At 33.8% G+C, this 26487-nt stretch overlaps 2 protein-coding genes across 4 annotated transcripts; both read right to left on the minus strand.

The window, feature by feature from the left end:
• Positions 1-1352: 1352 nt before the first annotated feature.
• On the minus strand, positions 1353-6725 carry LOC120151942 (protein STICHEL-like 2). Of its 3 annotated transcripts, XM_039164248.1 has the most exons (8): positions 6577-6725; positions 4198-5893; positions 3884-4100; positions 3433-3618; positions 3119-3337; positions 1850-2555; positions 1711-1768; positions 1353-1474 (listed from the first exon to the last, which is right to left on the minus strand). In XM_039164248.1, the coding sequence occupies exons 2-8, from the start codon at positions 5803-5805 to the stop codon at positions 1391-1393; spliced, it is 3078 nt and encodes a 1025-aa protein (XP_039020179.1). In that variant the 5' UTR covers positions 5806-5893; positions 6577-6725; the 3' UTR covers positions 1353-1390. The 3 variants fall into 3 exon arrangements, with proteins under 3 accessions (XP_039020179.1, XP_039020180.1, XP_039020178.1); XM_039164249.1 differs by lacking the exon at positions 6577-6725 and having other exon boundaries at positions 1711-1771; positions 1862-2555; positions 4198-5912; XM_039164247.1 differs by lacking the exon at positions 6577-6725 and having other exon boundaries at positions 4198-5912.
• A 2705-nt stretch (positions 6726-9430) lies between these two features.
• LOC120151951 (BTB/POZ and TAZ domain-containing protein 1-like) lies at positions 9431-12086 on the minus strand. The gene is made up of 5 exons (XM_039164257.1): positions 11948-12086; positions 11717-11850; positions 11049-11352; positions 10611-10930; positions 9431-9629 (listed from the first exon to the last, which is right to left on the minus strand). Exons 1-5 carry the CDS (start codon positions 12056-12058, stop codon positions 9446-9448), a joined length of 1053 nt encoding a protein of 350 aa, XP_039020188.1. The 5' UTR covers positions 12059-12086; the 3' UTR covers positions 9431-9445.
• Between the last annotated feature and the right edge of the window lie 14401 nt (positions 12087-26487).

Genomic DNA, 26487 nt, shown 5'->3' on the forward strand with positions numbered 1-26487 from the left:
GGGACTGAGTTGTGATTTTAGGTTTTAGGTTATGAGTTGCGATTACGGGATATACTGTGGACAGTTCAGTGTTCCAATATATTAATATTCATGTTTGGAATTTAAAAATAAAATACTTGGCCAGGATACTAATGGCGCTTTGAAAATCGCATTGCGATTATGTAAATCGCGTTGCGAAAGTCAGTATCGCGTTGCGAAAGTAAGTATCTCGTTGCGATTTTGTATTATCGCATTGCGATAGTAAGTATCGCATTGCGATTTTCCCAATTCGCGTTGCGATTTACTTATTCGCATTGCGATTTTCCCAATTCGCGTTGCGATTTACTTATTTGCATTGCGAATTGGGAAAATCGCAACGATACTGTAGACCATCGCAACGCGATTTTCAACTATCGCATTGCGAAAATGCAACGCGAATTTGCGATAATAGAGATCACGTTGCGAATTAGCGATCGCATTGCGATTTTGTTGGTCATTTTGGCAAATCCGGAAAAAGTTGGTTAAAATCGTATATTATATGGGATTTTTGATCACTGAGGTTATTTTCTCATTATATAATAAATAGAATTAAAAGTACACCCGAAAATTGTACGAATTACGAACCAAACGATCTGAGTAATTAAAATATTATTATTATTCTTTGAGGTTCTAAATTCAAGCCTCACATATGTAGAGGTATGAGCATTCAAATCAAATAATTAAATTTTTTTGAATAGATATTACTTTACATTTACCTTAGATAAATAAAAAAAATTACAATCAATAGATGATTCCAATATATATGTCCTTGCATTAATCACAAAAATAAAGTAAAACGGTAATATTTATTTAAAATCTTTGTTAATTATTAACAATGCATTAACAGTTATTCGAACTTAAAACCTTTAAAAATTAAAATTTATTTTAACTACTAAAACCTAACGATGGATTCTAAATGAAGGATATTTAAATCCATTATATGTAAAAGTACAGCATATTCGGATAATAGATAACGAAAGTCCGCGTTTGTTTTAAATCGGAATCGGACTCAGCCGGTTCAACCGGCCAATTCGATCTGACATTTTCGATTCAAATCCCAAATAATCATACAACAGCTACTGATCTGCTGATTACTGAACAAATCCCAATCATACGGTTCAACAACAACAAAAATCATCTTTCCATTGAATGAAAACCGTAACTAAACTTCGACAACGATGAGTTCATAGCATGAAACGGCCGACAAAACAATAATCATCTTTGACTGTACATAGGACTGCCATGTCTATGTTTAACTTCTAACACCTAACATCAACATCTGGTTTTTATGTTAGATTTATGTACTTACAAAAATGATTACTTCGAAGCTTTTCGGAATCCTCTATAAACTTGCCGCTATACCTTCATGGAGTTATTGAGCGATCGAGCAAGGAAGAACCCAATCCGCAATGTGCAGTAGTCTGCGACTTCGACGGTTATAAGTCAGCTGCCAGGCCTGCAGTATTTGTCGTGTTAGAACCGACAAAAGAAACTTCTGAGCACCATGTCGAAGTTCTTAAGGAACGTTGTTGATGCTGGAAGATCAATTGCAGGTCATTCATATATAGAAGCATGGTGCATACGGAAATAAAAATAACGCTAGATACTTAACAATGAATAGCTAAGTGTACTCAAACATGGCCCAACTTTGATTTAGTTCTCGAGAAAATTCGATAGCGTTTGTTCCGTTACCTTCTTTAAAGGAATCGTAGGGGTTCTCCAGCAAAGTACCTCAGAGTTCTCCCTCAATCTGCTAAAAGCATAAATGTGAGGATAAAAGAGTTGTATATCATCATATATGTATTGGAAAAAAAAAGACGAGACTTCTTGCCTATCCTCGTTGTCAGAGCTGTACAAAACATAGGGATCGTTAGAACAAACCCCGGGAATAGATAAAGCGAGTTTGTTTTCTTCTTGGTTTGTCGTCGAAATTGTTTTAGCTGTGTTAGACAAATGCACCTTCTTTTGAGACCTCAATGTTCTAGGGAAACAGTTCGGCTGATAGTCTGGCTCTTGAACAGAATGATTCTGGCATCCACAGTCCCTTCCTTCTCCTTTCGACGAATCATTTATATATGCCGGAGTCTGAAACATATCATCTCGTATCGATCCACAAGATGGGGTTGCCCCTGTGCTCAGTATGTTTCCTTCACTATTTCTGAAAGCCCGAACTACTTCCAATCCATGAGAACTGTTACGAGGTATTTCAAACCCATGATCAGAGTGACATGTTAAAATAGGTCTCTGTCGGTTACTTATCATCGGTTTCTCTGAAGCATATTGTGAAACTTCAGAATCACTTCCACTTTTCGTAGATGAACTTGACTTCAGACGCAGCCTGCGAGAACAACTAAACAAACTAAAAGATGGTTTCCTTACTTTACCCTTCGACAATTGATCGGGGACCAAAAGATTAATCCTAATCTCCACATTTGAGCCAACGATCAACTGAAGTGAACTTGCAATATGTTTCCATGATTTTTCAGCCCTTGATACATGATTAGGATGGCAGAATTCCAGTTCGGCAATAGCCAGACCTGAATTAAAAGAAATATTAAATCATCAAAATGGAATGAGAAAAGGCTAAAATTTACCGTATCAAATGCTCTTAAGTCATAATATGGATGATACACTTCTAATGCAGATTAGAAACAAGGCAATTGCTGTACAAAGAGAACGTAAAATATCCAGAAAACTCCTGTAGCCATAACAATGTTTATAGAAAGAACAGCAATCTAAAATATGTTCGAATACATTAAAGCATGCTCTAGAATGACTGCAAAATGGACCACTACTGGAGAAACAAAATCCAGCAAAATGAGACAAATCGTTAGTTTCAACATCAACACGGCCACGTCCATGCATTAAAGACTGACAAAGGGTCAGTTGGATCCCAGCAAGATGACAACTAAAGGATTTTTAAAATACATGTTGTTGCTCGATAAGTGCTAGAAACAGGAACTTGTTCATTTAGGAGGTAAGGATCCTCGTTTGAAAAAGTATATTCTTACTATCAACTTTGTAATGTGCTAAATTCATATAAATGTAATGTGCATTTATCCTAAATATGGGTTTAATACAGAAACTCAGACCAATGTACCTTGATTAAATTGAAGAGAAGACAACTTCCCTTGTTTCCTCAGAAACTTTTTAAGTGAACCTGATTGGCATAATTCGGTTGCTTTGTTCCATATAGATTCCAGACTTCTCTCGGAACCATCCCGCTTTCCCAATTTAGACGAGTTGATGCCATTACACATACAAGTGAAAGGATGATTTGACCTCTCCACTGTGGATGATGTGCTGTTAGAATCACTATCTGCTTCCAAACAAGAACAAACCTTAATAGACAGCTTCTCGATTCGTTAAGTTAAAATTTCAACTACAATTAGAACTAAATTATAAAGCACTGACCTTTGTGTTGAGCATTTGGAAAACATAATTTTGAATCGTTTGCGTTCATGAAATTGGATTCCATTGAGCTTAATTGCAGAAGAGCAACAGTGAGCCAAGTTGTTTGATTCTTTGACACTCTCAAATGCTTTTCTGTTTCTGACAGTACTCTAAGTGCATGGCTCAACTTCTGCAAGCTCGATTCAGCTGTGATAATAAAATTTGCAACACTTGAAACGATGAAACACTCAATACTCATAGAGCGAAGCGAATGCTTGTAAATTTATTTACAGGTTTAGTTCATTGACCTTTGTACATATAACAGAATTCTATAGACTAACATAAGGAATTTGTTGAAATATAAATTAAGAACCCGTATTTTCAACATTTTCAGCATCATTATTGAATCAGCAAACTATATAATGACAAAATAAGGATATTTCAATGTGATGCATGAATATTCAGAACTTACAGGTATGCTTTTCAAAAAACTTTCTGGCTTCTGAGCTGCCTTCCTCACATTTCCCAGCAAGAATGTCCATAATGAGATTTGCTAGCTGTGATATAAGTTGCATAGGATCAATTTTCGACCTCATTATCTCCCGGGCACGTATTACTGTATTTGAAGTGTCACAAGATAAAGCCAGATCCAGCAAATCAAGCAATTCATCATCCGAAACAGTTCCAATCTGCCACCGCCCCCATGAATAAAAAGGAACTTGAATAACCTTGAAAAAAAATAGAAAAACCACAAGAGAAAGAAAAGGAAAAGTTTACAGCACTTACGAGCTCATAGGTTAAGGACTTTGTGATCCTTTTACCGAGCAAACTCAACTGATCAAGCATCATCTCTGCATCCCTTAACGAGCCATTGGATTTAGCAGCAATGAAGCCTAAAGCAGCCTGATCATAATCAAGGCGTTCTTCAAAACATATTTTCTCCAGCCTGTTTGAAATATCGGAATCTTTTATCTTCGGAAAGTGATATTTCTGTGCCCGAGAAACCACACTTCGTGGCAGCATATCGAGCTCGGGAGTACTCATAATGAAAACAACATGCTGAGAAAGTTTCTCTAGGCTGTTTAAAACAGTCGCCCATGTTTCACCATGCAGTAACTGACACTCATCGATAATGAAAATCTTGAACCGTGAGGAAACCGGAAGGGCAACTGCATTCTTAACGAGGGACCTCAACCTATCTGAGCGATTGACTCTCAACGAGTCAATCTCCTTGACATCTCTGATCCTTCCAGAAAAAAACATGATACATTCTCGACATCGACCACATGGTTTATGCTCCTCGAGTGAGAGGCAATTCAAAGCAGCAGCAAAAATCCTTGAGGCACAAGTCTTCCCCGTGCCACGAGGACCATAGAAGAGGTAAAAGGAGGCTACCCTTCCTTTAGTTATGGCATTCAAAAGAGACCTCACAACAACACTTTGTCCTACCAATTCATCAAAAGACTTTGGCTTGAACTTTTGGCCTAAGCTCCTAGGAGTATCAGAATACGGGTTGATTTCGCCATTAATGCATTTCCAAAAGCTCTGCCCACAAAGAGTTATCTCGCCCGTATCTGATGACAGCAAAGGGAAGTCTTCAAAATCAGATGAAGGATTCGACTCTCTAAGCCTTGGAGTTTTCGACCAACAGTAGCTTATTCCACATCCACGGTGGCTCAGATCTGCAGTGTCAACATTTTCATCTACGTGCAATGAGGTACTATAATTAGAAATCGCATCAATAGAAGGGCTTGCAGCATCACCGTTAGCCCCGTATGATTTCACTTGATTCCTAGATTGACATTTTGGTTTCAGATCACAGGTGTTAATTCTCTCCGCTGGTAAGGATCCTATAACAGGCTCATTGCAAGAAGCTAAATCCTCCATAGAATTACAACTAGGTGCCATACATATTAAGCTCATACCTTTGACATTAAAATTGCTATCATATCTTTCATCCAATGGACTGTATTTTTGGACCTCTTCCTTGTTTACTCCATAATTGCTAGAATCACCATTACAATCATCCAACTCACCGGCTTTTCCAGCCCTGTTCCCTACCTTTGCCGCATTCTCACATATGATCAACTTAGAGTTAGAGTCTTCAGGAACAGAATGCAGCCCGAAATCATAACCTTGCTCCTCTCTACGTTCGTTAAATCCGTAATACTCCGGACCTCTAAGTTCCTTTAGCTCGGAACCTGTTTCTGTGCAGCCGTTCACAAATTGCAAAGAAATCCCATTGCTTGAATTCGTTTCCCACTTGACATTGTCAAACAATGAAGAGAATTTACTCATAGAATTAGTGGATGGATCCCTTAATGACCTCACTCTCCTAAGTGCTATTAGGGTTCTTGAGATTGGTATATCGACAGAATGTCTTCGACCGTCCATTCTTTTCAAAACTAAGTATCAAAATATTGTCTTCGCTTCAACATAAACTCATATTACAGGACTTAGAAACATGATATGGATTTTTGACCTGAAAGAACAATTAAAACAATAAACTAATCAAATAGAAACATTGAATTAACCGCTAAACAGTCTACAAGGCGACTAGAACATGAACATATCATTGTATCAAAACCAGTATCAAATCTCCACATGTTCCATTATCTGAAAACCCCAGGCTGAAAATAGACCAGAATGCTTCAGAAAACCAATTTTTTCCTTGATAATCCAGGCATAAAAAACCCTAAAAAAAGCAAACAAGCACACATTGAAAGCAAAGAGAAATGTCATTTCATGAGAAACATAGGCTCAAATCATCTAATGCATGGTAAATGAACACCCAAAAATGCAATACATTGTACATTTGCATTTACTAAAAGCGAACAGAAGAAAATAAAAGCTTTCACTTTGGAGAAGAAACTTGGCTAGTTTTAGTTACCTTCTAAACAAAAACTTCAAAAAGAAAAAAGTGGGAACCATAGCATAGAAAACATAGGGTAAAAGGCAGGAGCAGTGGAACTGTGTATTAATTATTAAATAAAAGAAAACTCCAAACAAAGTTCAAGAATCTAGAATTCAAATTTCATTGTAACTGAAAAAAAGGGTCTAAAATAAATAAAAAATCCCATAGCCCAAGAAATAAAGAAATGCAAGTAAAAACAAAGAAAGCAATTGAAAAACTAAAAGAAAAATAAATAAAAAACAATATCAGACCTGCTGGATGGAATATATGGAAATGGGAATGGACAGAGGTCTTCAATCTCAACTCTCAAGTCATTGAAATCCACAAAAAAATGAAAAAAGATGGCGTGAAAGTAGGGATACACGACATTGTTTTCTACAAAAAGGAGAACCCAAAGCTATAAACAATCAATATTATGTATCGTTTACAAAGCTTTAAGTAGAAGATAAACTAGATATGGAAGAACAAGACAGAAGATGGTGAAGAAAGAGAGAGAGTAAATATGATTAATGAGTACAGGGTGTTAATAAATAGAAAAATATATATATAAGACATGTTTGCTTGTAAGAAAAATGTTGTGCTTTGATATTTTCTTTTGCCAAAGATTGTTTTGTAATTTGGTCTACATCTGCAGAGTGCTGTAGAGTGTTGCAGAAAGGGTCTCGGCCAGTGATGCTAGAAACTTTTGTGGGGTTTCAGTTAGTTTTGTGGGGCTCTGAATAAGGAAAAAATTTCAAGTAAACCATGAAAAATAGTATTTTTTTAATAAAAAAGCAATAATTTGTCTGGAAAAAAGAGCCATTTAGACGTCTTGAGCTCCCTCTAACACTTGCAATATACACACTGTACCTTTTCCATTTTGATCAAAGCACCACAGCATCAGCTGAGGAGTGGAGGATGGAAGGGATAATAACTTAACTGTGGTCCTTTATACGAGGGTGAGTAAAACTTGATTAGAATCGAAAAAATCGAATTTTTCAATTCAATTTATATTTAACTCTATTAATTAAAGTAGACTTGATCAAGTACTCACCTATGTCTCTATCACCAGCATCATCTTCACTGCAACGGCGTCAGAATGGGAGGGGGCTCATTTATAATGTTTCAGAAATTGTTAGCTAATGGGGGACTGTCTCGTCGTACTCTTAGCAAAAAGTAAAATTGGCTTTTTAGATTTTACAGAGACACCACAACAAACAACCCATGAACAAAACCAGACCATAAAGGAAATGAACCCTGAGTCACGGTTTGAAGATGTTCCAGCTTTCTTCCTGGGCTTTAATACCCGTGTCTTCCAGGTGTTTGTTCAACGTTCTCAGTGGTGAAAACTGGAAAAGAAAACCCATTCAAATCCTACAATAAATAAAAATTCCATTTTTTCAGTATAATTAGATTCGGGTTTCGTCAGTTTCATTCAAAACCGAAATGATAATGTAATGGATCAGAATCGAACAGATAGATAGTTGGGAGGCAGATGAAGTTGATTAGTGTAATAAAAAGAAGACATAAATGAGAACAGCACCGAAGAGTATTTTTAGGATGGCGTGTGTGATGTGATGTGTGAGGGGGAGAGGGCCAAGTAGCCAGCGGCGCCACCACCTTTGAGGTTGGTTTCTGACACTCACACCCACCATGGTTTCCATTCCAATGGATTATTATATCTTGCGGTGACAGATGGTTTTCAACCGTCACCAATTCACGTGATTTACCTAATCACATTTCCTCTATTTTCATTTCTTTGACCCTGGGATTTCCAACTTCTTCAACTTCAGGCCCAAAGGCCCAAGAAACTAACCACTTATAATTTGACTCCAAAAAATCTGAGTTTGAGAAAAAACTAAGATGACATAATATTAAAATTCATCCTTTTAAATTTTAAAAAGAAAATACTTTTATTTTTATTTTATAAGCACTTTAATTGCAATATTTTATTTTAAGCAAAATATCTTTTGATTACTTGTTCATGAGATAAACATTATTGGTTTAAAGTTATAAAGGGACACGTGTCATGTTATCATTTATGTATACGTTATATGTATCACGTCATCACTTATATATGTGATATATATCAACACATATGCCAAGTAATTCTTTTGGTACATGTGACAAGTGTCTCATCATCACTTTATACATGTGATATATATCATATAACCTTTTTAAATACATAACATGTGTTACATCATCACTTTGAATATAATACTTATCACGTCAGAGATAAACATTGATCGTTAACGTTGAACTAATAATTTCTATCTAACTAAAGGTTACTTTAACTTAAAATGAAATGTTGATGATCTAAAAAGAAGGAATTTAGATCAATATGACTATTTAATTAAATGTTAAAGATATTTGTAATATTATATTATATTTAACAAAATTTCAGAACTTGAACTGTCAATTTAAAATATGAAAATACTATTTTTTTTTTAAATATTTTAAACTATTAAGAAAAAACTTGATTTCACTGGGGGAACATCTCAGTGTCCATATGGTTTATGGGCGGTAATGAGATGATTTATTTTTACAAATTATATCTAAATTATCTCCATGTCATATACATAGGTGTTTAAAATTTGATTAATACATTCGTAAATTCAGTCCACATCTGATTTCAGTTAACAGATACCGGAAGGACTTAAATAATTTTAATAAATTAATAATTCAATTAAAATATTTTAACATAATTTAAAGATATTTAATACAAGTAACTCTATTGAATACCACAAGATCCTCTTTATGAAGACTGTAGACAATTCCTTGAGAAAAAGAGGGATTCAGTGTACATTATTAGAATGCATAGAAGCATGAAACCAATAGGAAAGAAGGATGGAAAGTGAATGAAAGGATAGATCCCAATCCAACTTTAGAATTTCAAGTAAGGTTATCCGAACCCCAAACCCTAAATTTAAAATCCAACTTATCCAATTCTTTAGATATTTATATCTAAAATCAAAATATACATCGAGTACGGATATCAAATACGAATACTTTTTACATCGTCTTGCTTTAGACAGCAACTCATACACTACCCATCATCATAAGAGGATTACACCATGAACTCCCAGAAAGCAGGTATATGAATCAAAGAATATTTAACTATCTTCTGTTGTAAAAACTCATTTAACATAACCTGAAGGTTTTGAGGAACTGATGAGTACCCATTGTTTCCCTCGGCTCATCCTCTCTCTTTCTCTTGGGTATAGCTAAAGAAGATATGGCTTTTGCCGATAAAACCTTCTTCACAAGCACCTTCCACTTTGCGTCATCACCCATCTTCTGTTGTTGTGCTTTCACTTTGAATTGCCTGTCAAACATTGTTTTACAAAGTAGACACTGTTTTAATGTTTTAATGATGATAATGTCAGCAGATGAATATTCAAGATGGGGACCTTTTAGGACCCCCACCACTAGGAAACAACCGTTTTCAATGTTGATTATATATTTGCCAGTTGTTGAGAATTGACAAAGTGTGCTATCCCTGTTCAGATGGTGCCAAAGAAGTGGCTTGATGGCACATTCTTAGCAATAAAATCTCTAGTCTAATCCGCTAAACAAAGATTTGCACCTTAATCACCGTCCATTCTATTGAACGGGAACAGACAAAGAATTTTATGTTAAAAAATACAAATTTATAAAATTTTAAACATTAAATTTATAAATTTTTAAAGCCAGAACATATAATCATAAAATATACAAAAAAATAGATATATAAAAATTTAAAATTTTTAAGAACGGGCTACTGCACCGCCAACCCCTTATCCATCCTCTTGAATATTTTCAACTTCAAAACTACGCACTTGTCAGTGCAGTCAACAATCATGTCATGTCCGAGAGATAAAAGATTCATGAGTTAATTTGATGTTATATTTACGAGGACAATTAAAAATCTCCACAACTCTTTATCTTATGATAGATATTTTGTTTGTGCCCGAAGTCAGCAAAATATCAAGCCACGGCCTATAATTGAGTTAAAAATATCAGAAGAAAACGTTAAAAACAGACTAAACAGTGATAGGGACAAGCCAACTCGACAGGTAGAATCCTGAAAGTTGCCCAGTTCTTATCCTATGTAAATTAATTGAACCTACTAACCACTAAAGACCTTTAAAATTCGAAACAGAGTTGTATATAGAACAGACAAAATGCCGTGGGACTAGCCAGGCTGGTGACCTCTAGAAATTCACAAGCAGTTCAATTCTCCCAGCCAAGGTATTATCTTAATACGAACAATAAAGTAAATTCCCAAATAAAAAATAATGATGGTCGATGGGTTTAGATTATTTACCTGCAAAGTGGAACCCTACAAGAATCAGGCTGATCACAAATGGAGGAATGGAGTCGAAGAAGCTGCCACATTCGCTTGCAGCGAGAGCACCCTCCACCATTAACCCTTCTCTTGCACAAAGCGAAATGCTTTACCAACAGCTGAACACCATGGCACGTCGCGTAGTTGTTGCAGGGACCCGGTTTCTTAGCCGGTTTCAAGTCGTAGGGCCCCACAGTTGTGCACCCTTCCGTACATATGTGCTGTAAACACTCCATTGCTTCGCTTAGCTGTAAATACAAGCTCTGTTCTTTCCTGTGCCGCCTCATTCTCTTTTTTCTCTGCGACGTTATATCGAACACTCAGAACCCACTTTTACAAATAAAAAAATTACCATCATTATCGGTGTTAAGAACAATCTGGGTGATTTTCTTTTTTGGTTATTTGGTTGTGATTTACCGTTTCAGCTTCATCGATGAATTGAAGAATCTCGAGCTCCAGCCAGGGATCATTATCTTGCATGAAACTCCAAGCTTCGGTTTGTTCGATAGATTTGAAATGGGCGGCAATGTGTTTCATGCACTTGAGGTGAAGATCGGGAGCGTCGCAGAGCCTGGCGAGTTGGAGGACGTCCACCGCGTCCTCCGCCGTCAGACGTTGAGCAACTCCCTTGCTGCACCTATGTTTCAGCATTGGGACCAAGTAAACGTGCGACAATGCTAACAGATGAATCCCATATTTCGCCAGTTGCTCTTCCTCGCACCTATTGCAAATTCATTGAATCATTTCGCTCAATTCAACTTAGGCACTAAAAAAACGAAAAATATAGAATAATATATGAAACTTGAACGAAACCACATCCAGAAATTTTGGAGAAATATTAGAAAATTCCATAGCCGACCAACTTAGAATGCTACAAGCAGCTATTGAATAGCCACGTGGCACTTTCTTACAAGTCATATTTTTATTTTTTATTTTTTATTATTTTTATAAGAATATTATAATTTTACTAATTAGATTCAGTTGTGGGTTTTCCATTGCGTGGAAAACAAGGAAGAAATAAACGGCGAAGATCATTCAGAAAAACTAAAGAGTGCGTGGAACATCAAAATGCTTAAGCCACCAACCTGGAAGAGTAGAGGTAATCAACAAAAGCAGAAACAGCGTCGCATGGAACGCCGAGAATCGGGATGACTCGTTCGGAGCTCCGGTGCTTACGTGGCCTCTCGATTATATTTTCCAGCACCGGCGATGCCTTTGCCTTTTTTAATCAGAAAAGAAAATCAGATCCGAACGAAAAAAAAAACGAAAAACTTTGGAATCTAAAATACTCTTAAAACAAGCTGAGAGAGGATTACCAAGACGCCGGAGTGAGCAGGGATGCGGAGGCCACCGGAAGTAAGGATGTGGATATCGGGTACGGGTAAGTGAGTGGCGGAGGAAGTTGAGTTGTAATTGTTGCGTTCCATTGAGAGTGGAATTGAAAGAAAAGAAATAGGATAGACTGTTGTGGCGGAATACATTGGGTGGGACTCGAAATTTATAGGCCGTTACTTGAAAAGAGAAACGATGAACAAGCAGACGTGTCATCATGCATGACAATAATATTATGATTAAACTGCACATTTAATATCTAAATTATTTTTTAATTTTATTTTGGTACATAAATTTTATTTTTTTATCAAAATCATAACTACAGTTTAGTTTATATTTCAAATTGGTGCTCGTCATTAAAAAAAATTAACAAAACTATTGACATAATATATTTTTATTTTGCTTAATAATAACATAATATTACCATTGATGATACGTCAATATCATTTTTTAACTTTTAATAGTAGGATATCAAATTAAAAATTAAACTAAATATTAGTTATAATATTAAAAAAATTACTAAAATAAAACAAAAATTAATAGTTTAATTATTAAACATTTAGTTTACCTTAATATTATTATGGATAGCTGTGCCCACGCGCTTCATGATTTTATTTTTTCCTTTTTGAGTGAGGAAAATGTGGGAATAGAGATTTGGATTAAATTAATACTTAAAACATTTGGGATTAGTCAAAAAAATCAAAGGGGTATTATATTTTATTATTAGGAGATTTGATTCCATGGAATGGTAGTTGGTCACTTAACGTATAAACTTATAATGATTATTGTGGCTCAATTTAGGAGTGATCATTTCTAGTCAATATGAAGGATCGACAACTAGTGACAATTCATTTTACTAAAGGTGAATAGAAAATAGTACATGATAAAAGTTGTGCATACCTTGATTTTCTTGGGGATGAAACTAGAGGATTCACAAATACCATTCTAGAAGAAGTTTTATTTTGTAAATCAAATGATAAATGAATCATTTAGTGTATTCCAATAGTAAAATTTTTCTATTTTAAAAATTTATTTATTTCGCATAAATCAAATTATTTTAGAGGTTGAATAAATAATTGTTATTTTCAAAGATCTTAGGTTCGAGCACCAGAGATTATAAGAGCGTAGAACTTTAATTGACGAATTGTTGAAAATCTTTAAAATAGATAGGATCTTGTAATCACCCTATATTAGTCAAAAAATTATCTATTTCAAACAATAATATAAGATAATATATGTTTGAAACTCATACTCCAAATATACATAATATTCAAACTCGAGACTTCTAAAAATAAAAACAAATTTCTTAATTCGTGTTACTTTCCATCATTTTAAATATCCAATTTTATCATACGGTTTTTTTAAGCTAACTTGACAAAGGATAAAACGACGACGATGCGACAGGTAACTTCAAAAGATCCGATTTTGTAATAATAGCGAAAAAGTCTAAAGAACAACTACTTAATTCAAGATTAAAAAATAACAGAAATATATGCAATTAAAAATATTTTAAAAAAAATTAATATTTTTATATATCATTTTTTTAAGTTTAAATTAGGTTGTCGTTGGACATAACTTCCCAATGATAGATAGCGGTTTTTGGTGAGCCGAGGAGTCTAAGTCAGGCTGGCGTGGCAATCCAAGCACTGGTTCGATCTTTTCCACTGGGTATAGAAATGCCAAATAGGGTGATTATCCACGAGTTCATCACAATCTGACGTGTGAGAATAAGGTGTAATTGTTTCATTAACCAATACAAAATTAACACGTGTTAGGCAAAGCTTAACCTGGGATTATTTTATTGGTGGAGACGGATGCTTATTATGCTGACCAATATAATTGAAAATTGAACCAAACCGGCACCGTTTTTCAAAAATACAGCTGGCTGCCGTGGTGCGTCGCGGTTGCAGATAATAGTCCTTACAGATATGGTTAAACTTATTTTATTACCAAATTTGAAAATTCAAAATCAACTCATTTATATCGCGAGTCAATTCAACATCATTTTATCATATTTTTTAGATTTATTATGGACATAATGATAAAATTAATCTCCAGTATTCATATAAATATCATTTTAGTTTTTATTTCTTTAGCATTTTAACCTTGGACAATTTAATTTTTTGTTAGAATAATTGTTGTTGAATAGAAATAGTTAGTTGTCTAACTGCAGTGACAGGTCAGAAATATTTTTTAGGATGGGTACATATATATTGATAATAGAAAATTTTCATACGGGTAGGTACAAATAAAATTTTAAGGTAGGTACCAATAATAAAATAAACAACTAATACAAATAAATTTGAATTTTAGGGTGGACTCCTACCCTGGACAAGCCTTGCATCTGTCGATGTCTAACAGTCAACACATGGTACTGATGGGGGTGTTCAAAATCGAGTATTCACATATTTGGATACTTAAATCCGGGTACCAAAAATTTTTGTTACCAAAATGCCAGCTCGTGTCTCAACCCGTTAAGCTCAGTTACATGTACTTAAAAACTCGTGTATCCAAATTTCCGGATCATATGTATCATGTTTATTTTTTTATTTTTTATTTTTAAAATTCTATTATTTAAAAAAATACATAAAAAATCTAAAATCTAAAATTTGAAGGTCTATAATTCATAACTCGTCTATAAATTTTAAATTACATAAATAAAAATAAAACTTATTAAACGTAAAATTAAATAAATACAATTAAATTTTAAATATTTGAAGTTAAAAGAAATAATTTGAAAAATTGTTTATATTGTTAGGGTGAATAATTTAAGAAATTAATAATTTAGAATGTTATGGTGAAATATTTTAAGAAATTAGGAATTTATAAATTTATGACGAAATAATTTAAGAAATTAGAGATTTAGAATATTAGAGTGAAATAACTTCAGAATTAGGAATAAAAGATCTAATATAAAATAAAAATATATAAGAAACTAGGTATTGGGTGAGTGGGTACCCAATTAAAAGATATTTTGTGACCCATGCTGACTTGGAAACCCGTGAAAAAGAGCGGGTCAGGTACTCGACCCACAAAACCGGGTATTCTTATTATTATTGGTTACAAATAAAACCACTACACTAGTAGTGGATTAATCGGGTATCTACAGCAGTAGCATCAGTGTTGAGAAGGGTGTGAAATCCCTCGGAGGCTGTTGGTAGATAGAGAGTCCCAAAGTGTCATTAATATCAGTATGAGCAAGATGATCAGCAATGGCATTGGTTTCACGATTAGTATAAGAGATCTTAACGCTCTATTGCCCGATACGTAGTCTTGGAGTATAGTTCAATATCTTAATCACGTCCTTATTATCGGCCTCGAATTCAATATTCCTGAAGCCATGATTCCATGCAACCGTGAGTCCATCTAGAACTGCCCAAAGCTCGGCGTTATGGGCATTGCAATGTCTGATATTCCGGTGATATCTCAAGATCCAAGCACTAGATGTGTACAAAAAAATCCGAATATCCGATTTTGCGCAAAAACTATCCGAAATTAGATTTGGTAAAAATCGGATATTTAAAAACCGGATAGTATAACCGGTTTGGGGAAAAAATTAGACGGTCGGTTTTTTTACCGGATTAAAAATCGGTTTGGAAAAAAGGGATAAAATTAAGTTATGATGTTTATTAGCATGATTTTTATAATTTATTGAAATGAAAAATCAATCAATAAAATTAAAATTTAATTTTTTTTAGTTTTTATAATATATTGCTAGATGTAATTTATAAAACAAACCAAAATTAAGCAGAAAAACAAGGACAATCCTGTCATTTTACATTACTGAAATTAAATTCATCTGACATGTCAGAAATATTCCAGCGAACCAAACTCCACCTAGGTATTGGGTGAGTAGATACCCAATTAAAAGATATTTTGTGACCCATGCTGACTTGGAAACCCGTGAAAAAGAGCGGGTCAGGTACTCGACCCACAAAATTGGTATTCTTATTATTATTGGTTACAAATAAAACCACTAAACTAGTAGTGGATTAATCGGGTATCTACAGCAGTAGCATCAGTGTTGAGAAGGGTGTGAACTCCCCTCGGAGGCTGTTGGTAGATAAAGAGTCCCAAAGTGTCATTAATATCGGTATGAGCAAGATGATCAGCAATGGCATTGGTTTCACGATTAGTACGAGAGATCTTAATGCTCCATTGCCCGATACGTAGCCTTGGAGTAGAGTTCAATATCTTAATCACGTCCTTATTATCGGCCTCGACTTCAATATTCATGAAGCCATGATTCCATGCAACCGTGAGTCCATCTAGAACTGCCCAAAGCTCGGCGTTATGGGCATTGCAATGTCTGATATTCCGGTGATATCTCAAGATCCAAGCACTAGAAGTGTACAAAAAAAATCGAATATCCGATTTTGCGCAAAAACTATCCGAAATTAGATTTGGTAAAAATCGGTTTTTTTAAACCAGATCGGATATTTAAAAACCGGATAGTATAACCGGTTTGGGAAAAAATTATACGATCTATATTTTTACCGGATTAAAAATCGGATTGAAAAAAACCGGATTAAAAATCGGTTTGAAAAAACCCGAATAAAATTAACTTATGATGTTTATTAGCATGATTTTTATAATTTATTGAAATGAATAATCAATCAATAAAATTAATTTTTTTTAAAAAAATTATAATATATTGCTATATGTAATTTATAAAACAAACCAAAATTAAGCAAAAAAGAAGAAGGGCAATCCTATCATTTTACTTTACTGAAATTAAATTCATCTGACATGTCAGAAATATTCCAGCGAACCAAACGCCACCTAGGTATTGGGTGAGTGGGTACCCAATTAAAAGATATTTTGTGACCCATGTTGACTTGGAAACCCGTGAAAAAGAGCGGGTCAAGTACTCAACCCACAAAACCGGGTATTCTTATTATTATTGGTTACAAATAAAACCACTACACTAGTAGTGGATTAATCGGGTATCTACAGCAGTAGCATCAGTGTTGAGAAGGGTGTGAACTCCCCTCGGAGGCTGTTGGTAGATAAAGAGTCCCAAAGTGTCATTAATATCGGTATGAGCAAGATGATCAGCAATGGCATTGGTTTCACGATTAGTACGAGAGATCTTAACGCTCCATTGTGCGATACGTCGAACAATGGTCGCTTCATGCAACCTTGGAGTAGAGTTCAATATCTTAATCACGTCCTTATTATCGGCCTCGAATTCAATATTCCTGAAGCCATGATTCCATGCAACAGTGAGTCCATCTAGAACTGCCCAAAGCTCGGCATTATGGGCATTGCAATGTCCGATATTCTGGTGATATCTCAAGATCCAAGCACTAGAGGTGTACAAAAAAAATATGAATATCCGTTTTTGCGCAAAAACTATCCGAAATTATATTTGGTAAAATCCGATTTTTTTAAACCGGATCGGATATTTAAAAACCTGATAGTATAACTGGTTTGGGAAAAAAATTAGACGATCGTTTTTTTACCGGATTAAAAATCGGTTTGAAAAAACCCGGATAAAATTAACTTATGATGTTTATTAGGATGTTTTTTTTATAATTTATTGAAATTAATAATCAATCAATAAAATTAAAATTTATTTTTTTTTTAGTTTTTATAATACATTGCTAGATGTAATTTATAAAACAAACAAAAATTAAGCAAACAAAATAAGAAGGGCAATCCTGTCATTTTACATTACTGAAATCAAATTCATCTGACATATCAGAAATATTCCAACGAACCAAACGCCACCTAGGTATTGGGTGAGTGGGTACCCAATTAAAAGATATTTTGTGACCCATGCTGACTTGGAAACCCGTGAAAAAGAGCGGGTCAGGTACTCGACCCACAAAACCAGGTATTCTTATTATTATTGGTTACAAATAAAACCACTACACTAGTAGTGGATTAATCGGGTATCTATAGCAGTAGCATCAGTGTTGAGAAGGGTGTGAACTCCCCTAAGAGGCTGTTGGTAGATAGAGAGTCCCAAAGTGTCATTAATATCAGTATGAGCAAGATGATCAACAATGGCATTGGTTTCACGATTAGTATGAGAGATCTTAATGCTCCATTGCCCGATACGTAGCCTTGGAGTAGGGTTCAATATCTTAATCACATCCTTATTATCGGCCATGACTTCAATATACCTGAAGCCATGATTCCATGCAATCGTGAGTCCATCTAGAACTGCCCAAAGCTCGACATTATGGGCATTGCAATGTTCGATATTCCGGTGATATCTCAAGATCCAAGCATTAGAGGCACACACAAAAAATCCGAATATCCGATTTTACGTAAAAAATATCCGAAACTGGATTTGGGAAAAGCCGGTTTTTTAAACCGGATCAGATATTTAAAAATCAGATAGTATAACCGGTTTGGGAAAAATTAGACAATCAGTTTTTTTACCGGATTAAAAATCGGTTTGAAAAAAACCAATTTTTATCCGGAAAAAAACCGGTCTGGGGTTTTAAAAACTAGCCATTAATATAACCGTTGGGGGGGTTTTGTGACCTTTTTGACATTGTTTCTAAAAAAAATCACCATTTTACCACCCTAAACATGAATAAATAGGTTGGGGATGTATTTGGTTGATTACAACTTTCTCAAATCTTATTAAAAAACACCAAAACATCTGATTTTTTTCAAACGGTTTACCACCCTAAACATGTATAAATAAGTTGGGGATGTATTTGGTTGATCACCATTTTGTTCATAATGGCTACAAACCGGTTTTTTTCAAACCGAAACTGGTTACACCATAAAGCCCTCCAAAGCGGTTAGGATCCGAACCGATTTTTTTAAAATCTGATTTTTTGGCTAGGTGAAAAAACCGGATCAATTTTTTATCAGATTTTGTGCATGTTTACCAAACACCATTATTATCACGATATTATGGGTTAGAGAATCAAATATTTTTTAACCTCTTACTTATTGACATATTATTTTTATATGTACTTAATTGGTGACATGACACATACTATGTCCTTACTTTTGTGAAGATATATGTCACATCATCACTTTAAATGATATGTCGCACATTATCATTTTATGTGACATATTGTATATCATGTCAACATTTTAAGTGACGTGACACATATCACATTATCACTTCGACTACTTGACGCGTGCCACATCAATAATCAAACAGATGTAGAAAAGATACACCAACAAGATGCATTAGCTGTAAACTATGATAAAATTAAAATATTTGACTCTATTTTTAAAATAAAAAAAGAAAAAAAGATTAAAAACTAAAATGAGTATTTATTCAAACAAATTGGACTAATAATAAACTAACCATCACGATATAATATCTTAAATATATTTTTTCCACAAGCGGGATTTAAGTGATCTCATGTAAATTGTTTATGGTTTAAGGTTTATGATTTAAATAAAAATTATTCTATTATTTAGGGTTTATAATATTGAAATAAGATACATGACAACATTAAAAACATGTTTGTGGAGAAAAGAGTTTTCCACCATTGATGTATGAATATATATATTGTATTAAAAAGGTATAATGACAAAAATTTGTAATAGTTGATTAAATAATTATTTTGATTCATATATTTTGACCTGTAATATTTTATTCCGAGATAAAAAAGTTATTTCTTGAATAAAAATTGTTAGTTAACAAACTTTTAATACTATAAAAGAATAACTTTTTACCTTAAAATAAAATTTTATGAGGTCAAAATGCTAAAAAAGAGAAGAAGAAATAATAAGGAATAAAATAATTGTTTAATCAAATGTTAGATGTTTTTTTTTTCATAGAATAAAACAATAGGAGTAAGATGCTAAATGTTAAAAACTAAAATAATTATTTATTTAAACGTTATATGTATTTTTTATTAATAAAGTAAAATTGTAATTTTAAGAGTTAGAAAAGTGAAGCGAATAAAAAATTCATCATAACAATCTTACTTTATTTTTGCAGATCAACAAATATCTCTTAGGAAAATGCCATTTGAAAAGAAGAAATAAAATATTCAGATTCAAATTTTCATTTATAATTATATTAATTATTTGATTTAGTTAATAATTGAAACCTTGATATATTTCCCCGAATTATTATTATTATTATTTTGCGAAGGTCAATCCATAGGTCTTTAAGACGCACAGGTCATTGGCCACTTGATAAATAAGCCAACCATTAGAAACTCCATATCTTCATATGTATGTTTCTGGTCAGTTGAGAATAAAGATAGGAATGAGTATGGGTAGGGTTTTTGGTCCATCCGATCCGAGAATAAGGAATTATTTACCCGAGATCCATCATGACTCGACTGACACAAATTTTTACCCGATCCGAACCCGACCTAATATATAACTTAAAAAATAGATTCGACCCGAAATAATAAAAAATATTTTTATTTAATAAAAACAACGGCTTAATTGAAAAAATAATATACATAGATATATTATTGTAATTATTTCTAAATATATAAGATAAAATATTTTTACCCTAAACACAAACTCGACCCAAACATCACATTAAAAAAATCTGACCCGACTCGATCTCAATATATTTTATGAAAAACTAACCTAATCGAAACCGTTGAATTCAGATTAAAGCCCATCCCTATAAAGATATTTGATTATCATATGGCAAAGTAAAGATCTTTTGCTGATGTTAATATCATCTTCGGGCGTTTCTCTCAAAATATCACCCTAACCTATACATTTTATTGTCAGACACCGTTCAGATTATATTTCTCGATATAATACTCTTTGCAGGAAGGCGCCTCCCTTAAACCGCGCTTTACACCACGTGGTACAAATGTGTAAAAAATCCAGGTGTTAGTTTTGTAAATATTTTTAATCGGATGCCAAATATGTCATTAATTTCTATTATGGTGATATTTGTGTAAAAACGTCAGCATTTTAATTGTGCAGACGCCCCACACCACACGATTTCAGATTGTGAGCTGGCTAGGGTCTTGTCACAAGTTAATGAAGCGGACATTGTGTGTAGTGGTTGAGTTTATTAGTATTTTAGTGTGTAACAAGTTTATTTTTTATAATAATAAATATTTTATAATTTAAAAAATTATAAAATTCATATATTTTTGAAAAAATTATTGAATAATAATTCATTTGAACCATCAGTTGTAATTAAAAATTTATTTTAATATTTTTTATATTTTTAAACAATTAATTTTAAAATACAATAATTTTTTCAAAAATATATGAAATTTATAATTTTTTAAATTATAAAATATTTATCATCATCATCATCATCATTTTGTAAAAGAAATATCAGTTATGAAATTATTCATATTTTAAAATATTTACCCTGAAAGTTTTTATATACTAAATTATACGAATTATGTAGTTTTAATGTAAAAATTTAAATAATTTTATTAAAAATGAATAAACATTATTAACTGTTGTTAAAAAATAAAAATTAATGAATAAAAATTAATTTGATCCTTCAAATGTAATTAAAAATTTATTTTAATATTTTTTTATATTTTTAAACAATTAATTTTAAAAGTCAATAATTTTTTCCAAAATATATGAAATTTATAATTTTTAAAATTATAAAATATTTATTATTATAAAAAATAAACTTGTGACACTAAAATATTAATAAACTCAATTATTGCACACACTACACACTTCATTAAAACCCCAGCTAATTCACAACCGTGCGGTGTGAGCTGTGCACAATTCAAAATGCTGATATTTTTACACAAATGTCATCATAATAGAAATTAATTACGTATTTACAAAATTAGCACCCAAATTTTTTAAGTAAGACGCGCCTTCAAACACGTGACGTAAAACACGGTTCAAGACAAGAGGCTTACCTTATTACAAAGAGTATTAGATAAAAAAAAATATAATCTAAATGATACCTGACTGAAAATATTAAAATTTTTCGGGGGGGGGGGTGGTGAAAGCCGCACCGGTCTCTGACATTTTAAAATGTCGAGATGGAAGGGTTGGTGGGAATGTCTCAGGAAAGGCGGGTTAATATACGGCTAATATACAGCATTACCGGATACATTAAAATGTATTTAATAAATTCGGTTTAGCGGTACCTATTATGTTGACAACTAATAATGTTTTAGGTAGAAAATATGAAAAACTATTAAAAAATTTGGTAACCGGTAAACTTTGGTTATCGGTAAGTATCTATCCTTTTTATAAAAGTGTCCATACTTTTAACATATCAAGTAAATTTTACCGGTTTTGTCATAAGGAATCTGGTTTTGTCATATTTTTACCTGTTATATTGTAAATTATCTATCCTTTTTATAAAAGTGTCCATACTTATTTCACTGTGAAAATATATATTTATTATTATCTTTAGTTAATATTGTTAAATTTAAAATCTAAATAATATTTTATAAAATATCAAAACAATCAAATAATTTTTTGTGTAAATGAAATTATTAAATTAATATTGTAGGTGGAAAACATGAAACACTATTAAATAAATTGAAACATAAATTACATAACTTTAAAAGCAGTTATAAATCCTAAAAAGTGTCGATACTTTTAAAAAATATATAGATCCAAAACGATATACCAGGTAAAAAATATGATAAAACCGGTAACAAAATGATAAAACCGGTAAATTTAAAAGTGTCGATATGTTATATAAGGATCGACACTTTGTGAATTTAAAAGAGAAGCAGTTATAGCGCCTATAATGTGTCGATACTTTAAAAAAATATATCGATCCACAACGATATAACATGTAAAAATATGATAAAACCGGTATCAAAATGATAAAACCGGTAAAATGATACCGGATATATTGAAAGTGTCGATACTTTTGTAAGTACGTGTAATAAATTATCGACACTTTCAAAGAAATAGGTAATTATCCTTTCGAAAGTATCGACACCTGTCATAAAAGTATCGACACTTTTGAATTTGTATCGATTAAATATAAATAACATATCCGATGAAAATATAAAGGCCATAGCTAAATATCCTCTGAAAAAAGATAGAACGGACGAGTTTTTGAAATCGAAGAGTAATTGTTGCTGCATTTCAGAAGACGTTTCTAAAGCGAAGTTTGTTTGTTTGTTGCTGCAGTCGAATCGAAAAGTATGTTGTCGAAACCCTAATTTTTTATTATTACAGTAATCGCGATAGGGTTTTTTATGTGTTGTTTGGGGTTTTGGAGTAAGGAAGCATTTGGGACCGATTGCAGGTAGAAATAGATATTCAAGGAAAAATATAAATGTCGATACTTTTATTAAATATTATAGGTAGAAAATGATATTATAGGTTGTATAAATGTGCCGACACATTTTGGTGTGGCCATTCAAATTCTTTTGAAGAAAACCGTTTTACCACAAGAGTAGTTATCTATATTTGTATATTGAAAAGTGTATGTAACAAAATAATTTGATTTGCGTAAACTGATATATGAAGGAAAAATGGAGTCAATGGGTTGGAAAATTGTTGGTGGAGCAGATGACTTTGAAATTGAGGCCGAGACTCGAAAGCACCAAAGGGTGGATATATGTACTTCTAGTAAGTATCAATGTCTTTTTGTTATTATTGTTGAAATGGTAATTGGATTAAAGTATCGATAAACTTTAAATTGATTACAAATTTTAAATGTTAACAGTATGGCCGAATGCAAAAGGATGAAGGGAGATGGCACACAGAGCGGTTCGGTATGTAAAATGAAATTGACATTGAGTAGTATTAGTATTTAGTGTTAATGTATTGATTAAGAAACGTTTATGTTTAATATTAGGTGAAAAAAGATGTGAGGTCCAAATGGAATTCAATGAGTGATGCTGAAAAGGAACCTTACATCACACAGTCAAGGAATGATAGTAAAGAATACAAAGAACGGAGGAAAGCACATGAAAATAAGGTATTCATTAAACTTGTAAATACGTTGATACAAAATATATAAGAACTATAACATTATATATTGTTAAAAAATGTAGGAAGTGTCGACAAGATACAGCATTAAAAGGGTGAATTTATTAATTAAACACCTTAAGGAGAAGGGTCAGTTGAATGTGCTGGGAGAAATAGGTTTTGGATCGTTGATCGGAGTAAGGGATCGACCTATTCGGAGGGAATTGTGTCGATCCTTGATGGCACAATTTGACGTCAGTCAATGTATGGCTAAGTATGGTGATTATTCATTCCCTCTGGGGGTATCGACTGCTGCAGCCGTATTGGGGGTACAAAACAAAGGCAAAAGTGTTATAGAAGTCTGTAGGAGTAAGAACTGGAAAGCACTTGCCTCCAAATATGGTTTGAATCATAAGGTGACATATGCTGAAGTTGAAGAGGATATCAAAAGTGGATCTTACTGGGGGGATGAGCTGAAGGCCCGAGTTCTATTGTACCTTGTCGGGATATTTCTTTGTTCAACGGGTGATACATCAACGAACAAGGAATATATGAAGCTCATTTGCGATGAAGGCTTGAAGGGTGAATTCAATTGGGCTGAATATATCCATTCGAGATTGATTGAATCAATCATCACCTTTAAAAAGGGCAGCCAGAGATACCTCAAAGGGTGCATAGCAATCTTAGAGGTAAATGAGTTGAATCACTTTTTTGTGTTTTTATATAAAAATATAAATTTTATTATAAATGCAGGTTGCACTGTTCGATTTTTGGTCGGGCTGTGAGGCAGTGCCAGCTTATGAAAGAACCGGAGTGGCATGCATCCGTGCATGGGGGAAGGAAGAGGTGGTTAGAGTGATGGTGAAGTTGAATTTGGATAGAGGGAAGAAGAAAGAAATGGTAATAAATGTAATTAAATAATATTAAGAATATAATCAATGTCTTACTATTGTAATTTAATTTTAAAGGTTATTGGCAAGGATGTAGAGGAGGCAGTGGAGGCAGAGGAGAAGAAAGGAGGGATGGTTGTATTGGGGGATGACGGTGAGTGGGACGACGGTGAAGCAAAACAGAGTAACTTCGACATTTTGATGTCTGAATTGGCTGATATCAAAAAAATCCAATTTGAAATCATGCAAAGACAATCAAGAGTCGAAGAGAAACTTGATCAAGTCGTAGAGAAACTCGAGAGAGTCGAAGATACACTCGAGAGGCATAAGGGGGTAGTGGAAGGAAAAATAGATGGAGTGGTGAAAGAAGTAGAGGTGTTGAGGGGTGAAGTGGTGAAAGAAGTTGGGGTGTTAAGGGGTGATATTAAGATGGTGACGGGAGAAAAATTTGAGGGAGTGGTGAAGGAGGTTGTGGATTTGAGGAGTGAACTTACGGGGGTGAAGGGGGTGGTTGATAAATACTCGGATGAAGGAGCTCAATTGAAGGGTGAAATAAAAGAGATGAAGAGCTATGTAGAAAAAAAGTACGATGAACTGAAAAAATATGAAGAAGAAAAGAGGGAGGAGGAAGAAGAAGAGATGGAAGAAATGAGGAGGAAGGAAGTCGATGTCATTTATACACCGGAGAGTGTTATAGCAGCAGTTTTGGATTCGGAATGTCCTGCACCCCAGAAGAAGAAGCAGAAGGTAAGTTTAATAAAAGAATACTTAATTTGATTTTTATTATGTTGTTGTGACAATCAAGAGTCGAAGAGAAACTTGATCAAGTCGTAGAGAAACTCGAGAGAGTCGAAGATACACTCGAGAGGCATAAGGGGGTAGTGGAAGGAAAAATAGATGGAGTGGTGAAAGAAGTAGAGGTGTTGAGGGGTGAAGTGGTGAAAGAAGTTGGGGTGTTAAGGGGTGATATTAAGATGGTGACGGGAGAAAAATTTGAGGGAGTGGTGAAGGAGGTTGTGGATTTGAGGAGTGAACTTACGGGGGTGAAGGGGGTGGTTGATAAATACTCGGATGAAGGAGCTCAATTGAAGGGTGAAATAAAAGAGATGAAGAGCTATGTAGAAAAAAGTACGATGAACTGAAAAAATATGAAGAAGAAAAGAGGGAGGAGGAAGAAGAAGAGATGGAAGAAATGAGGAGGAAGGAAGTCGATGTCATTTATACACCGGAGAGTGTTATAGCAGCAGTTTTGGATTCGGAATGTCCTGCACCCCAGAAGAAGAAGCAGAAGGTAAGTTTAATAAAAGAATACTTAATTTGATTTTTATTATGTTGTTGTGACAATCAAGAGTCGAAGAGAACTTGATCAAGTCGTAGAGAAACTCGAGAGAGTCGAAGATACACTCGAGAGGCATAAGGGGGTAGTGGAAGGAAAATAGATGGAGTGGTGAAAGAAGTAGAGGTGTTGAGGGGTGAAGTGGTGAAAGAAGTTGGGGTGTTAAGGGTGATATTAAGATGGTGACGGGAGAAAATTTGAGGGAGTGGTGAAGGAGGTTGTGGATTTGAGGAGTGAACTTACGGGGGTGAAGGGGTGGTTGATAAATACTCGGATGAAGGAGCTCAATTGAAGGGTGAAATAAAAGAGATGAAGAGCTATGTAGAAAAAAAGTACGATGAACTGAAAAAATATGAAGAAGAAAAGAGGGAGGAGGAAGAAGAAGAGATGGAAGAAATGAGGAGGAAGGAAGTCGATGTCATTTATACACCGGAGAGTGTTATAGCAGCAGTTTTGGATTCAGAATGTC

The sequence above is a fragment of the Hibiscus syriacus genome, unplaced genomic scaffold (assembly GCF_006381635.1).
Source record: "Hibiscus syriacus cultivar Baekdansim isolate YM2019G1 unplaced genomic scaffold, ASM638163v2 tig00111071_pilon, whole genome shotgun sequence".
NCBI lineage: Eukaryota > Viridiplantae > Streptophyta > Magnoliopsida > Malvales > Malvaceae > Hibiscus > Hibiscus syriacus.

Excerpts from the sequence above, each read along its gene's own strand:
- LOC120151942 (XM_039164248.1), bottom strand. The coding sequence starts at position 5,805 with ATGGACGGTCGAAGACATTCTGTCGATATACCAATCTCAAGAACCCTA. Across the intron at positions 2,556-3,118 it reads TTCTCTTCAATTTAATCAAG|GTCTGGCTATTGCCGAACTG; the intron begins GTACATTGGTCT and ends CTTTTAATTCAG. Across the intron at positions 1,769-1,849 it reads AGCTCTGACAACGAGGATAG|ATTGAGGGAGAACTCTGAGG; the intron begins GCAAGAAGTCTC and ends TGCTTTTAGCAG.
- LOC120151951 (XM_039164257.1), bottom strand. The coding sequence starts at position 12,058 with ATGGAACGCAACAATTACAACTCAACTTCCTCCGCCACTCACTTACCC. Across the intron at positions 11,353-11,716 it reads GATTACCTCTACTCTTCCAG|GTGCGAGGAAGAGCAACTGG; the intron begins GTTGGTGGCTTA and ends AATTTGCAATAG. Across the intron at positions 10,931-11,048 it reads TCATCGATGAAGCTGAAACG|AGAAAAAAGAGAATGAGGCG; the intron begins GTAAATCACAAC and ends ATAACGTCGCAG.